The following is a 15417-nucleotide window of genomic DNA, read 5'->3' as shown; positions in this document are numbered from 1 at the left end:
GAGTTTGTAAAACGCAGTGATAAAAACTAGAAGGTATCGGGACCACGATTTTGAACCGCTACTACGACTTGAAAAGATTGATTGTCATAGAATTCACTGCAACTGCTTGTGGTATTTTGATTGCGTGCCATCTATTTTACTTCTCTGGCTATAGGTAATGTACAAGGCCACTAAACAAAAGACGAAACGTAAATAAACGTGTAAGAAAAATGCATTTTTTATTGTTTGAGGCAATGAGATTTATTAAACTTAACGAAATATCTGTAATTATGATATGACGCAGTTAGATGAATTTTGTAATATATACAAATATTACCGTATTTCGTCCTAAAATGTGTAATATTACACAGTAAAAACAAAAACCTACTTAATTACGCCGGGACGTAGATAATCGGCAAAGTAATCGTTAAGATAATCACCGATTACGATTAATCGGTAAGTACCCATAATAGCCGATTACGATTCATCTGTATCCGCATCGGTGCACCACTACTTTTTATTATAATTGCTATAGTATTTATTATTAATTATATTTATTTACATCATACAACCTTTTAGAATAATAATACCAAGTAATTTCATTTAAAGCTCTAGTGTGTACATTAATAATGAGATGGTTTTAAGTAGGCCTGTACAAATGCTTAGGGTTTTTTTTTTTTTTTTTCCTCTTCTCTTTCAAAACGAATATCAAATTGAGTGTTCAAAATACTTGTGAAGGCGAATAAAATTGAGACAATTTTTCTCGGGGAAGTTATGTTCGTAACACTTATTTTATAAAAATATAGGATTGATGTTAAAAAAAATAATAATTTTTAATGTCTGATGATGGAACTGATTAAGTGATTAACTAATTTGTGACTATGTACAGCATCATTCAATAAAAATAATAAAATAACCATGCATATTAATATTGAGCATTTATAAAAGCAAATGGAGTGCTATAATTTGATTTTTTTTAAGTAACCAGCTTTATTCAAGCAAAACATACAATCTAGAAGAAAAAACTGTATATTTTCATGAGCAAATCTCTTGAATTTCCAATGTTTTAATGCTTTGCATGAAATGCAGAGTTTCAAATCACACGCGAAGCTTAAATAAAACTAATAGAAAAATTTTTGGCGCATTCAAATCAAATATTAAAAAGAGCTTTTATTTATTTTCTTACGAAGCTTCGCACAGGCCTAGTTTTAAGACAAACTAGCTTGAAATTAAGTGGTCTTTGTAAGTGTACTTGTTGGTTTGCAGGGTCTCCAGATGTTCATGAAAAGTGATCAAGGTGAAATAGAAGTATTCTTGTGCCCGGCTGATACAGTCTCTAATCCTACACCAATCGCAGGCTCTACGCCAAGCCAGGTGAGAATGGTATTTTTATGTGAAATGTTAATATTTTATAAAAACTTTTTGATCATTACATACAAGGAAATTTAGTTTGTGTCCACTCTTAATTAAAGTGTAGAAGTGGAAAGAGCATTTTCTGCTGCTGCTGGCTACATATGTAGTTCTTTAAAAGTACTACACGCCCAAGCCAACTGTGATCCCGAGGAGGGGAGTGACGGGAGCGCTAGTGTCGCAGTGAGAGAGGGGCTGGCAGTAGGGGAATACCATTAGCTGTGGAAGCAAGGAGTATACACATGCGTTCATAAGTGTACGCAACATGTAAGCATGATCACCTGGATGTAACGATGGCCGTGAAGCGCAGTCGTGCAGTAAGAAATGTTGTGATAAGCTGAAGGTACAGTTGTATGAAACAGCAAAACACAGTGTCTACGAAGATGTCACAGTGTCACAGCATCACATCGTACCGTTTGTGTTATAATAATTATTTCACTCAGCACCATATGTAACTTACATGTCGGTATACATTTGCCTATAATGAAAGAAAATATTGTTTTCTGTGATTAATTAATGAAAAAAATGCAAGAAACATTTCATCACAGTTTCGTGCATAGTGCACGTAACAAACGCCCACTCAGCCATTTAGTTCTTCAATTCCTGATATGTTGCCATTGGAATATGTTAGTGGTGCACCGATATGACTTTACCGATTACCGATTATGAGAGCAATAATCGGCAGGTACCGATTCAGTTACCAATTATAATGAACAAATTTTTTTAAGTGTAATAATGCACACAAATTTTTTTAATCCCATGTGAATTTAATAACAAGATTAGGTAAAATTAAGAATACAGTTATAATAACAGTATAAAAATATATAAAATACACTATTAAGTCATTGCAAAGTGTAAATTAAATGAACTTCTATTTATATTTGTTATTGTAAACAACTTGAACTACAGTCAAATAATTGTAATTTACAATGGGTAAGTTTTTGTTGCGGAAAACTAGCATTATTATCGACTATCACTAGGGACTAGAAAATTTCGCGATCGCGAAATTTTCACGAATTCGCGCGAAATTAAGTGCAAAACGCGAAAAATACCATTTGTTGCGAAAAAAAAAACGAAATTTTTACGAATTTTAACAAACTATGCGCGAAAAGGTTTATTTATTATAAATTTAGTATCATAATCATAAAAATAAGTCGCAGTCACACGCATCGACGCAATTCACAAACAATATGTTCATTTGAATAAAAAAATGTAAGGAAATAAATGTCCTAACCAAAAAAAACATGAAGGGTAAAACTTATAATTAATTATTATTATGTATTATAATAATTTGCGATGCTAATCATTGCTAAGTAATTTACGATTTTCTATTTATTAACTAACATCCGCTTTAAAATGAAACACTTAACGTGACGTTGATTCATTTTAATTACCTAAATAAAAGTCCGCCGGTGTAAACCATTCCATTCGCCAGTCATCGCAGCCAATTTTTTTGCTGCTATGGCCTACGGATAACGCTCCTAGCCAGTAACTTAAATTCATGATTATAATTAACACGCCATTGAGTGGGACTTTGGGACGTAATTACGGAGAACATAACAATAAAATTACTTAATACATCGGGCAAAAAGTGACGGTAAAAAATGATAAAATTATTTACATGGAGACTGCAGGGGATATAAACACTTTTATTTTTAATTCCTTGGGATCCATGGAAGAAAAAAAAAATTAACTTGAAAAAGAATAGTTTTCACTGGTGTGCAACTGCTGCTGTCGTCATGTTCACTTTGGCTTCTACTCCGACGGGCAAATCGGCAAGTTAACAAGATTATTAATTGAATAGTGACTAGTGAGTGAGTAAAAATGCGGAATAAATTAAGTGCAAGGGATCGAGCATTTCAGTATAAGAAGGAGGGGTTTTACTGTACAGATAATAGCACGGTTATGTGTAAGTTTTGCAACACGAAAGTTTTGTGGGATCGAAAAGACACGATTGAAATACATTTAAAGTCGGCAAAACACGTGGCGTCATTAGCAGCAACAAAAGAAGAGACTACAAAACTACAAACATAAGTTGCATCATGCTTTAATAAAGTTGTCAAAGACAAAAAATCGGCAGATTATCTTGGAAAACGTGTCACAGAAACATTTGTAAAGGCTAACATACCACTTGAGAAACTTAACAATGAACACATGGTGAACTTCATGAATGAATTTATTGAAGGTAAGTAAAAATTCAGATATAACAGGTCTATTGTAGTTTGTGATACCGGACTGTTTTTAATGTACTTGAACTAACCAATCATCCCCACTACAATTAACTTTTTTTTAAAAGTAGCTGACCTAACCTAACAAACTTTTCATTTTGTTTTAAATACCTGAACGAGTGTAGTACTAACCTAGGAAATAAAACGTTTTCCTGAACTACAAATGTCCAGTATTGTAAATTGCAATTGACCCAATATACAACAACAGTTAACTTGAAGTACATCGTTATGCCAGTAAACTGCTAATGGTGGTCTTAATTTTGAGGAAATTTTTTTTCAGGATCTGGCGCATTGCCTTGTGTAAAGACTTTGCGAGAAAAGCACCTTCCCAGATTAAATATGGAAAGGGAAGAAAACATCAAGGAGAAGGTCAAAGGAAAGCACCTTGCGGTATGCTGCGATGAAACAACAGACAAACAAGGTTGGTGTGTTTTCGTTATAATCTTCAAGATTATAGAAGCCAGTCACCAAGTTGAAATCGTAGTAGGTGATGTCCACATTCTTGAAACAGCTGATGCAAAAAGTTGTTCAAGAGCTATTCTTGATTCTTTGAACAAATATAACATTAGCTATGACAGTGTCCTGGCCTTAGTATCAGACTCAGCCCGATACATGGGGAAGTGTTTTGACACACTTACCAACTTGATGTCGGACAATGTTGTAGTGATTCAGTGTTGGGCGCACAAACTCAATCTGATTTTGAATGTTCTGGGAAAGCACCTTCCTGAACTTCAAAATGCCACTTCCAAAATCAAGAGTGCGTTCCTGAACACTCGAAAGAGAAAGCATCTGTTCCGGCAATTTCTGGATGATAAATATGAAGCTGGAAGGGTTCCACTGTTCCCAATGCCAGTCCTCACGAGATGGTCTTCGTGGTACGAGTCTGTAGCCTATGTACCTGACTACATAGAAGCTATTGTTGAGTTCATGAAGAGTGACGACATAGCATCAGTTAGCAATGTTGGAGTTCAGTATTTGGCAAGTTTGTCACAGGAACAGGTCCTTAATGTTAAGGTGCAGGCTGCCTTCATCAAAGAAACAGCAAAGGGAATTGTTGACTTGACGAAGTTGTTGGAAGGGTCGTCATATCCTTGTAGCAACATTTTGTGTGGTAACCTACGCAAAGTTGAGCAAGTTTTGCAGCTTGCTGAAGCAGGAAATTTTGGCGAAGAAACAAGTTTAGCACTGCAGTCGTGTGGGAGAGATGTTGCAAAAGCTCAGGTTAAATCTGCCTTAGTAAAAGCTGCATCACATGGATACACTAAGCTGCTAGCTTTAATTTCAAGTGATCCTGCAAGTCATCTTTATTCTGAACTGAGTGTTTTTGACCCTGCACAGATTTTAACTACGGAAGTAACAAAAGATCTTGGTAAAAAATTGAAGAAAATGGCATTGTTCAAGGACTGCGATGAAAGTCAATTGCTTCAAGGCTATAAAGAGCTTCAGTTCTTGGTGAAGAAACAGTTAGGAGACAAAAGTGATGCATCACTGGATTTGATTGCAATATTATGTATTGTCTCTTTCTGTAAATCATCCAGAATTTTCTAAGGGTGCTTTGAAAAGTGTATGGTTGCCATGTGCAAATGCAGACTGCGAACGATTTTTTTCTAAGTACAGTTCTGTTCTAAGTGACCAACGACAGCGCCTTAATGCTGAAAATGTAGCTATTCTCAGTGAAATCTATTTTGAAGGTTGAACACTGTTTTAGTGTGTTAGTTGTATGCCATGTCTATGTGGTTAGTGTTACATATGTATTCAACTTTGCAGCTGTAAATATTATGTATTGTGTTTTATGATCTGTGACAAGCAGGAAACTGAATTTTTTTGATAAGAGCATTACTAACAAATATAGAAGCTAAAATTATGTACAGATATGACGATAAGTAATTAATAATTTCCTCATTGTAAAGACTTTAAGAATGTTTTTACAATTATCTCTGTATCAATATATATTGTTCATATTAATTTTGACTGTTAATTTTGGGAATCCACAAAAAAATCACATTGGTGAAAACACCGAAATGAAAACACCGCTTTTAAGAATTCAAACCACCGCTTTTTGCACTTTCAAAACGACGACATTTTCCAGTCCCTAACTATCACTTAAGGTTGCATCGAGAAATTACCGTTTAACAATGTAAGCCTGTTGCTATATTTTGTTCACTTGAGTTTATAGAAAAATGTTTCCACACTTCACTTTTTTTCTCCCTAGTCGCCATCTCACTATAATTATATAAAAATGACTCAAAACCAATTCTAGCACATGTGATTTTATTAATGTTGACTGAATGTATAAAATTATAAATACTTTTTCACTTTTCACGTCACATACAAATAACACAACGGATAATGTTACCAAAGACGCCCATAACGAGTTTGTAATACCCAGTGATAAACTCTGAAAGGTATCGGGACCACGATTTTGAACCGCTACGACTCGAAAAGATCGATTGTCATAGAATCCACTGCAACTGCTTGTGGTATTTTGATTGCGTGACATCTATTTTACGTCTCTGGCTATAGGTAATGTACAAGGCCACTAAACAAAAGACAGAACAAAAGACGAAACGTAAATTAACGTGTAGGAAAAATGGAATTTTTTATTGTTCGAGGCAATGAGATTTATAAAACTTAACGAAATATCTGTAATCTTGATATGACGGAGTTAGATGAATTTTGTAATATATACAAATATTACCGTATTTCGTCCTAAAATGTGTAATATTACACAGTAAAAACAAAAACCTACTTAATTACGCCGGGACGTAGATAATCGGCAAAGTAATCGTTAAGATAATCACCGATTACGATTAATCGGTAAGTACCCATAATCGCCGATTACGATTCATCTGTATCCGCATCGGTGCACCACTTGAATATGTGCTGCTGTTGTCCGAAAAGTCCCATTCACTGTCTGAGCTGGACTCGCCAAAGTTAACAACCATTTTCTCAATTTCGTGCTTCATTAGACAGTCACCTGTCCAGTACTCTGCTTCTGTATGTTTTATATGTAAAATAGCATTTTGCCATTCTTCTTTGGTGACGCTATTGATTGCTTCTGTTGTGATGTTTTCAATGGTAAGTGATGATTGAGCGACATTTTTTTCAGCAACACGTGATTTCACAATGTTCCATACATACTCTATAGTGTTAAGCTCACAGTGGTATGGTGGTAATCTTCTCATTTATGCGAAACCTGGGACGTGGACGTCAACCACGAACGAGCTGGAGGAGTTCACATTTTGTCATATCATTGTCATGCGGAATGTTGTTGTTCTGTAACCATTGGATATCTTGTTTTCTTGTAGCGGCTGTTGGTGTCTTATTTAGCTTATTTAACTGAACAGAATGATAAGGGGCATTATCCATTACAACCAACAAATTAGCAGGCAGATTTGGAATAAGCTTGTCTTGCACCCATCTGGAAAAGTTTGCGAAGTTCATCTCGTCGTGATAATCACCACTTTTACCTTTGGACTTGAAAATGAGATATGCACCTGCATAGTTGCCAACTCTCACGATTTTGGCGTGAGGCTCACTATTTGTAGGTATATGTCACGCCCTCACGATTAAACATTCCTTCCTCACTATTGAACATTCCTTCCTCACGATTTTTCGTATTTTTTGATACCTTGTACATTTACATGTCAATAGGTTGTAACTATATTGATACAATCATATCGCACTAGATCGGTTGGAGATATATCGCTTGCGACCTCGATTCAAGATCGAATAACTTTGACCTGTTGCTTTTGATCGTTAATGGCGGCCGTGGTTGTTTCTAGTTGTATTGTTGGTTATATAATTGATTAGCGTATATATTCTTTGTTTTTGTATTTATGATGTCGCAGTGCGGTGTGAAGAAACACTACAAAACAACTTTCAAGTTATATGCAGAAGAGTTTCCGCACATCATATCGTCTCGTAAAGGTGAAAACTGTGCGTATTGTATTGCGTACCGTTGTGATTTTTCACTCACGCATGCTGGCAGAAACGACATGGTTAAACACTGCCAAACAAAAAAACATGTTGATAGCGTAAAGTGCATTGTTTCAAATAAGAAGCTGAATTATATTTCTGATAGGTCTGAGAACCGTAAAATTAGTGCATAATGTTTATTTACGTCTTTTATTGTGGAACACTTTGCCAATTACTTGTGCTGATTACGCGGGCTCGTTGTTCAGGAAATGTTTCCGGACAGCGAAATTGCACAAAAAAAAATACATCTGCGCAAGAACGAAAACATCAGCTATAATGGCAGAAATAGAAGAGGAAACTCGTGCAACTAATGTTGAGATCTTGAAAAGTGAAGTTCTTTCAGTGGTGACGGATGGAAGCAATCAGGGTGTTGCAAAGCTGTATCCTATCGTGGTTTCTTTCTAAATCAAAGTGACATATTGACACACACAGAAGTGGCAGACATGAACTCTATTCGTACTGCTTCTTTCTGCAGTCTAAGGTTCTTCGTTGAAAAGTTTCCCAGCATTGGGGTGAAGAATGAAGACCAAGATATGGATTCAGAAGTATACTTATTAGAAACAGTTTTGCTCTTTTCAGATGCAAGAGATACCAGAAGAGGTGGCAAAACAGAGCAGAATTGATATGAAGTGGTCATTGGTTGGACAAATAAAAAATCCAGACAATACTTTAAAATATGGCAGACTTTCCAGGGCAATGCTTGCCGTTCTCTGTATCCCACACAGCAATGCAGATTGTGAAAGGATTTTTTTATAAATTAAGAAAACAAGAACCCAATTCAGAGCATTAATGTGTGATGCAACTCTACAAAAATTGATCAAAATGAAATCATAACACGGAGGACTTTGTTATGAACAGAATTTTGATGCAAATTTTTTAAAGAAGGCTAAATGTTTGACATGCATGTCATTGAAGAAGTGAAAATTATCTGCATTTAATCTGTGCTGAAATACTAACCCAACCTCAATTTCCAATTTCATAATCAAAATTAGTTTAAAGTTACATTATTTTTTGTACATAAGGTTTTCTCTAACAAACTACAAATGTAACCGAGTTAAAATAACATTATTTTGTGTGCAGACCTACATGTGAACTGTGAAGGTTTCCATTTATGATCTTCTAATGTAGGTAAGTTGTTTGCATTTGTTCCTTTTGATTGTTGGAAACAGTTTTAAGTGATTGATGTGTAATATGCATTTATACATATCAGTGCCTATAATGTTGTATGTTGCTAGATTATTTAATAGGGATGGGACGAATCCACATTTTGGTCGAATCCGAATCCTTGATTGAATCCTCAGTGTTTGTCATCGAATCTCGAATCCCAGTCCCACACTAAACTTCACATATTAATAAAAAAAATCACACATTTATTTTAAAAAATTACATAGGCCTATGTATTAAAAAAATCACATGTGTATTTATAAAATTATAAAATAAGTGCATAGTGTATACACCTGATATAAAATAGAGACAAATAACCTCAAAAACCACACACGTAAGTTTGCATCTGTCTAATTCTCTGTTAAATTCATCCTTCCTATGTTTTCAATAAAATACGTTTGTATAACAGACACCATTTAAAACAAGTTACTTTTTTTCTGCAATGTTATATTATTGAAGGTTGGAAATGATCGAGTAGTTATGCTAATTGACAAAATGCAGCGTAGTTTATCTTATGTTTGTGCTATTTCCGTTACCTTTATAATATAGTTTAGGTATACAATTTTCTAGAGCTGGACAAACCTCAGTTCTCATATTTCGAACCGAACCAAACTCAATCGAACCATAGCAAAAAAATTTCGAACCTCATACAGAAATAATTGTTTTGAATTAAAATGAACCGACCACCAGCATTTTGGTCTTTAACTGAATGGTGAGAAAGAAAGGTTCTCCAGCCATATGTAAAATTAAAACATTATATAGCTTAGCTTTATTAAAACATTGCAAAACATTTTATGAGTAAACTTTATGCAATAAATAATGAATGAAAGAAAACAGTTTAGAGAAAATATTTTGCATTTTATTTATTTATTTATATATATATATATATATATATATATATATATATATATATATATATATATATATATACTTACATACTTACATACTTACTTACTTACTTACTTACTTACTTACTTACTTACTTACTTACTTACTTACTTACTTACTTACTTACTTACTTACTTACTTACTTACTTTTCATTCATGAAGAAGTTCCATCTAAATTTCAAAAAGACTATCTTCCTTTTTCAGTGTACACTAACCTTCATTTAAAAAAATACAAAGATGATGAAAATTCAGCATAAGGCCACACAACATATTTTTGTGGTGGACATAACCTAACATTTTTAATAAATAAACATTTTAATAGGACATTAAAAAAAGTTGAATGTGAATTAAGTTACCTATCTACATTACAAAACCCGCTGACTGCAGTTGCTGTTTTCTTGGAAGAATGCTGCTCGTCAGAAGAAACTTTAGACATTTTTTTGGGGTCGTTCTGGGTCATCTGTGTCGTCATTATCTTTTTTCTTTTACTTACACGACGTAAGCCTGCTCATCGCAAATCACCTCAAGAACAATAATATTGTAAACGTAACGTAAGAAGTGTGGTTTAAAAATTTGCGTCGGAAAAAAGAAAACACGAGAAATAATGATGGCTGCCGCGACTACGCTAGTCAACTTAGTACCGTACTGTAAAATTTACTGGATCAGTACTTTTAATACACAAGATTATATTAATATTTTCAGTACCTGACTGTTATAACCAAAAAGGCCAAAGAAAATAAATACATCCCAGTAATTTAAAATACGTAATTTTCGTAATCATTTCCTACCGCATTTGTCTTGTGTTAACTTGATCACGTTAGTTTTGCCGAAATACGAGAGTTATCGTACATGCGCTTTAGTTTAACGTATGGGGTACGCAATCTTTGGTGATTTTACAACACTTCTCGTACACGCACTATAGTTAAAGGTATAACATACAATACCTTTGGCATTTGTACGATAGTTTATATTACGTAGTACGAGAAATGCATACAAAATTCTCTAAAGTAAACAAAAAACAAAGCGCGCCTATATGAAAAAATGCTATGCGAGTTATGCGACGATTAATAATTTTTATTTTTATTTTGTCTGCGCTTTAAACTGTTGAGGCGACGATTATGCGATAAAAGTCAGAATATTACAAGTATGTAATGGAATTTTGTTGTGCTGTTTTGTGAATGGTCTCAAATGGGAGTTAGAAAATTAGAAAAATGTAATTTTTTTCAAACGAACTTTCAGTTTTTTGAATATATTTTAAAAGGTTTCGAACCAAACCGAACGTAAGGGTTCGGTTCGGTTCGGTATTTTCGAACTTCACCCAGCACTACAATTTTCAATTACTACCTAAAACTCTTAAAAACCCACCTCAAATCCCACCTCGGATCCTACGAATCCTCGAATCCATAGGATTCGGTATATTCGACGAATCCAAGATTCGAAAATCCCATCCCTATTATTTAAGCATTTTCACGAAACCACAGCAAAAATTCACAAATTAAAAATCCTCAAGATTTTGCATTTCTCAGGTTGGCAGTTATGCACCTGGAATGAAACCTAGATCGCAACCTGCTTGTACGATTATTAGGGGTACTCGAATTTCGTTAATGACGAAATCATGAAATTTTGCTAACGATTTTAGAACTACATTCCAAGCACTTACAACTGTTTCCAAATGCCTATTTTGATTTTACAGCATTTCGTTTTAGCGAAATAACTGGCGATGCCGCGAAATTCATTACTATTCGCCGTATTCTTGTTATTTCACAAATTATCCGTGAAATGTCAGAATTTTCACGCGATATGAATATTAAGTTTCACATTAATACTTTTGCCGCAAAACGTATTCGTTTAGTAAACAAAAGCATCGTAAGCCATCTTTATTATTAGACGCGCCATAGTTGAAGCAAAATAAATGCCAAACACGCGGCCTGAAAGCGACAACCATTTATCAGCGTTCCTAGCGGGATGTGGATGAAGTTAGCCGTTTGGCCATATTCATTTCCGTTCCAGAGATACTTATCTCTGTTCCGTTGTATTGCTTGTAAATAATAACAGAAAGGTTATGGGATTTTAACGTCGCAATATGCCTGTCATGTGAAATGACCAAATGAGGTTTGAAAAGATCCTACGTTCCATCTAAATAGTTAAATGTGAACGAAAATAGGTAGATGCGGTTTGTATTTTTTTTAAGTTTACTTGATACTTCACAATGCCTGAGGTCGTATCAGTGTTAGAACGAGCTAAAGAATACGAGCATGAAGGATTCATTGTTTTTAATAAAGAAAAGCGGATAATGATGTGTAAATTTTGCAATACGGTAGTAGATTGGAAAAGGAAAGATACTTGTGAAAAACACTGCAAACAGCAAGCATCTCATTTAGAGAAGAAAAAAAGTCAAACATCACCATCAGGTTGTGGAGTCAAAAGGCAAGTGACACTCGAGGATAATATTGTTCTCCATAAACGAGCAAAGGAAATTAGTCAAATTTGCGAGCGATACAGTGTGTGCATTTGTTTCTGCTAATATTCCCCTGGCCTAGAGAAGCTAGACCACCCAGCTATGAGGGAATGGTTAAATGAATACATGAAAGGTAAGTCAAGGAAATGTGTTACGGTTCTAACGTCCTAATAAACACAATTTGATGGGAAAGAGGCCGGAAAATGTGTAGTGAAACAAAATTATAGTAAATTTAAAAAAATAACTTTTGAGCCTGAAATTTTAAAGGTACTGTAATCATTGTAATTAACTAATTTTTTAGGGAACCCTTTCTTACATGTTTACCAAACTATTTGGCCAAAAAGGCCAACTCTTCTGTCAGGAAAAAATTAATTCTATAAAATTTTGTGCAGGAACATAGCATAGGATTTTTTAATACTCAAAATGTTTAAATACATAAACACAGACTGTAAAATTCTAGACACTATTTGTGATGTAAAATTTAAGTAATGTGTATATAATCAACTAGATAACATTTCCACTTCTGCAAGGCTTACGCAGGAATGTAGTGCTTGCTGTATCAAGTATCATGTACAGCTTTGTGTGTGTATCATGGAATTAAATAATTAGTATAACAAATGCACTCATTTAACAAAAGAATTTTTTTTTTACCGAAATATACCACTGAAATACTTTTTTTTTACCGAATTATAGCACAGAAATCCTATAGTTTATTTACCGAAATCAGGCAGTTTTATTTACCATTTTTTATGGGCTCTAATGATTATCCAACGTTGACCAGCGCTGTCATTCTTCAAAACACCGGGTGTTTCGTTGTCTTGCCAACACTTGCTTACTGTGTACGTTGAGTGAATCCATGTTTCGTCAATGTACACAACTGTTTTTTTCTTTTCACCAGCCTGCTCATTTGCTTTCATTCGACGAAAATATTTGCCCCTACAAGTATCAATGTCATTGCGTTCCATTAATATTTTCCTTTTATTCTTGCATTTTTTGAACCGGAAACCCAATTTATGCAGGATTTTTCTCAAAGTTTCTTTTCGTCCAGGGAAATTTATTTCTTCTTGTAACACTGTAAGAAGCTTATTAAGTGTTGGAACCTGTTCTTTCACCGTATAAAACTGTTGTACCGTGCGCCGTATTACCCCAAGGTCAAACTCATCATCCGATATCTTGTTACTACTTGCTTTTCTTTTCTTTCCTGGTGTGCGCAAAATTCCCCCACTGATAGCGGCTTTTTTACTTTCTTTTCTAATTTTGCATATTGTTCCTTTCAATTTCCCTGTCCCTGCGGCCGCACGCTTTGTTGCATTACATAATGGATGGGTAAGTTTACCTGATGCCTTCTCCTGATCACAAAATGCAATCACATTGCTAATCACTTCCCTGCACTGGCTATGTATAGTTTTGTGTTTTGTTGTACTGCCCGATGCCATTTGTCAATACACGTTATATTACAGTCACGCACGCTTCGAAACCTTGCTCCGCTTTCAAAGGATCCGTGAAATACTTGAACAGCGATACTCCCGTATTTGCGCACTGTGTCGTGACTTATGGTAACAACTCTACTTGCCGTCCCACCCGCGACATGATTCGCTCCGAGCCTTGAGGCGGACTAGGGAAAGGAGGGGACAGTGTGGTGGAAGGGATGACGGCGGAGAGAGGGGTCCGTCTAACCTTGGGTAGTTCACATTTTTCCTGGGACCACAGTTGGCTTGGGCGTGTAGTAGATTGGGAGATAAATGGTATTTTTGTAATTTAAATTTTTACTTTGCGGAAAAGCCGCGACGTAAGATATTTACAGAAGTGCTCTTCCTGTGATTAAGTCCCAATAAGATGTGTAGATTTTCTGGACTTCAGTTCTTTGATGTTATAACTTTTCTGATTCAAAATGAGTGGCAGAAAGTGGGCTGTTAAATGACTTTCATTTGAACATGCTTAGAACCAAAGTAATTCTTGGTTTAATTTTTTTTATACTGGTTTTTTCCCAACCCTGCTTTTAAAGGACAATAAACAATTAGAAGGATAAATCTGTAAGTGAAATAGTATATGTTATGTAGATATTATTTTTTAATTAATTAGTATTCTAGGAGTTACAGGACAACGCACATTTATATCACAATATTTATATTATAGACAATGCTTACAATAATTTTATACAAACCGTAAACCGATAAATGCAATTGAATTTTGCAGTGTGTTTAGGAAGGATGTAAAAATATTTAAAAAATACATTTTCAAATGTTTTTAGCCTTTGTTTTGGTGTGCCCCTATACTTAATATTTACCAGTTGCTTTGCATTCAGGTAAAGAAGCAGTAATTATGAATTGAAAAGAAAAGTTCTAGTTTTATGCCAGTCATATTTTAATATAATAGGAACAAGGTACAATTAAAGTGTTTATTCGCGTATCACCGCTTGGTTCACACCAATTCTGTAAGATGGAGTTTTTTTTTCATTACAACTTTCATTTAACAACCTTTTGCCATGTAAATAATCTATTCATTTTTGTTCCAGTATCTAATGTCAAATATAATCCCTCTAGTACAACCAACAGCATCAGACTTATATAAACATCTGATAGAGTCCTTATTTACGATATGTATGATTGTGCGCACATTAACTTGCTCAAAACTAAAGTGTGCCCAACATAACTGTTGCTTTCATTATGTTATGCATGCCGTAATACTTCTAGTTTTGTCTCAAATACTTGAACACGATGCATTACGTGGAAGCCATGATTCCAACTAAAGGTGCATGCGCACGTACAGTTACTGACCGACGAATAGGCAGATGTGTTTGTCTGTGCGAGTTCACTGCCACTGGCTAGACTGAAGTTCAGCACGGCTCGGTTTGGGGCCAGGCGACAACGGTACGGCCCAGCGGCATACTCGCGGAAGTGAAAACAAATGGTCCTTTACACCCAATAGCCGGAACTGAACTTGCCATAGCCGATGTTTGTGGAACAGCTGAAAGTGTAGTCAGACCTGCGCGCACATATTTCTGTATGCCATGTTACATCTGTTGTTTACTGAATTTTTTTTTTTTTCCTGTGGTGATTTCGTGCTAATTGAAATTTACAGATGTGCTTTTTAAGAGTGGAGCAATAAAATTAACATCACACTAAATGGATTTGCACAATTTTAAGATGTGCTAAGTGAGGGATTGGTGTACTTTTCTGTAACTCAAGATATATAAAGTGCTACGAGATGTTATAAAGACAGTAATGGGTTAGTTGTGTTTGCCATGGTTTGTTTTTCACATTTCTTTTGCTAAATACTCCTTTAATTTTGGTCACATAAATTTATTTTGTG

At 34.9% G+C, this 15417-nt stretch overlaps 2 protein-coding genes across 7 annotated transcripts in view; both read left to right on the top strand.

The window, feature by feature from the left end:
- Positions 1-15417, top strand: part of LOC134537954 (transcription factor E2F6-like) — a 157084-nt gene that overhangs the window by 77956 nt on the left and 63711 nt on the right. For all 6 annotated transcript variants that reach the window (XM_063378972.1, XM_063378968.1, XM_063378970.1 and 3 more), the window contains exon 8: positions 1246-1353. In XM_063378972.1, coding sequence (XP_063235042.1) covers positions 1246-1353 — 108 coding nt within the window. The remainder of the gene's footprint in view (positions 1-1245; positions 1354-15417) is intronic.
- On the top strand, positions 1360-9542 carry LOC134537955 (uncharacterized). The gene is made up of 2 exons (XM_063378974.1): positions 1360-3574; positions 3898-9542. Exons 1-2 carry the CDS (start codon positions 3544-3546, stop codon positions 5163-5165), a joined length of 1299 nt encoding a protein of 432 aa, XP_063235044.1. The 5' UTR covers positions 1360-3543; the 3' UTR covers positions 5166-9542.

The sequence above is a fragment of the Bacillus rossius genome, chromosome 12 (genome assembly GCF_032445375.1).
Source record: "Bacillus rossius redtenbacheri isolate Brsri chromosome 12, Brsri_v3, whole genome shotgun sequence".
NCBI classification, from domain to species: domain Eukaryota; kingdom Metazoa; phylum Arthropoda; class Insecta; order Phasmatodea; family Bacillidae; genus Bacillus; species Bacillus rossius.
Note: the sequence above shows the minus strand (reverse complement) of the source record. Positions and strands in the feature narration are given on the sequence as shown.

Bases quoted from the DNA above. Each gene is read 5' to 3' on its own strand.
- LOC134537955 (XM_063378974.1), top strand. From the start codon at position 3,544: ATGGTGAACTTCATGAATGAATTTATTGAAG. The intron at 3,575-3,897 runs GTAAGTAAAAAT...ATTTTTTTTCAG, and splicing joins CATGAATGAATTTATTGAAG to GATCTGGCGCATTGCCTTGT.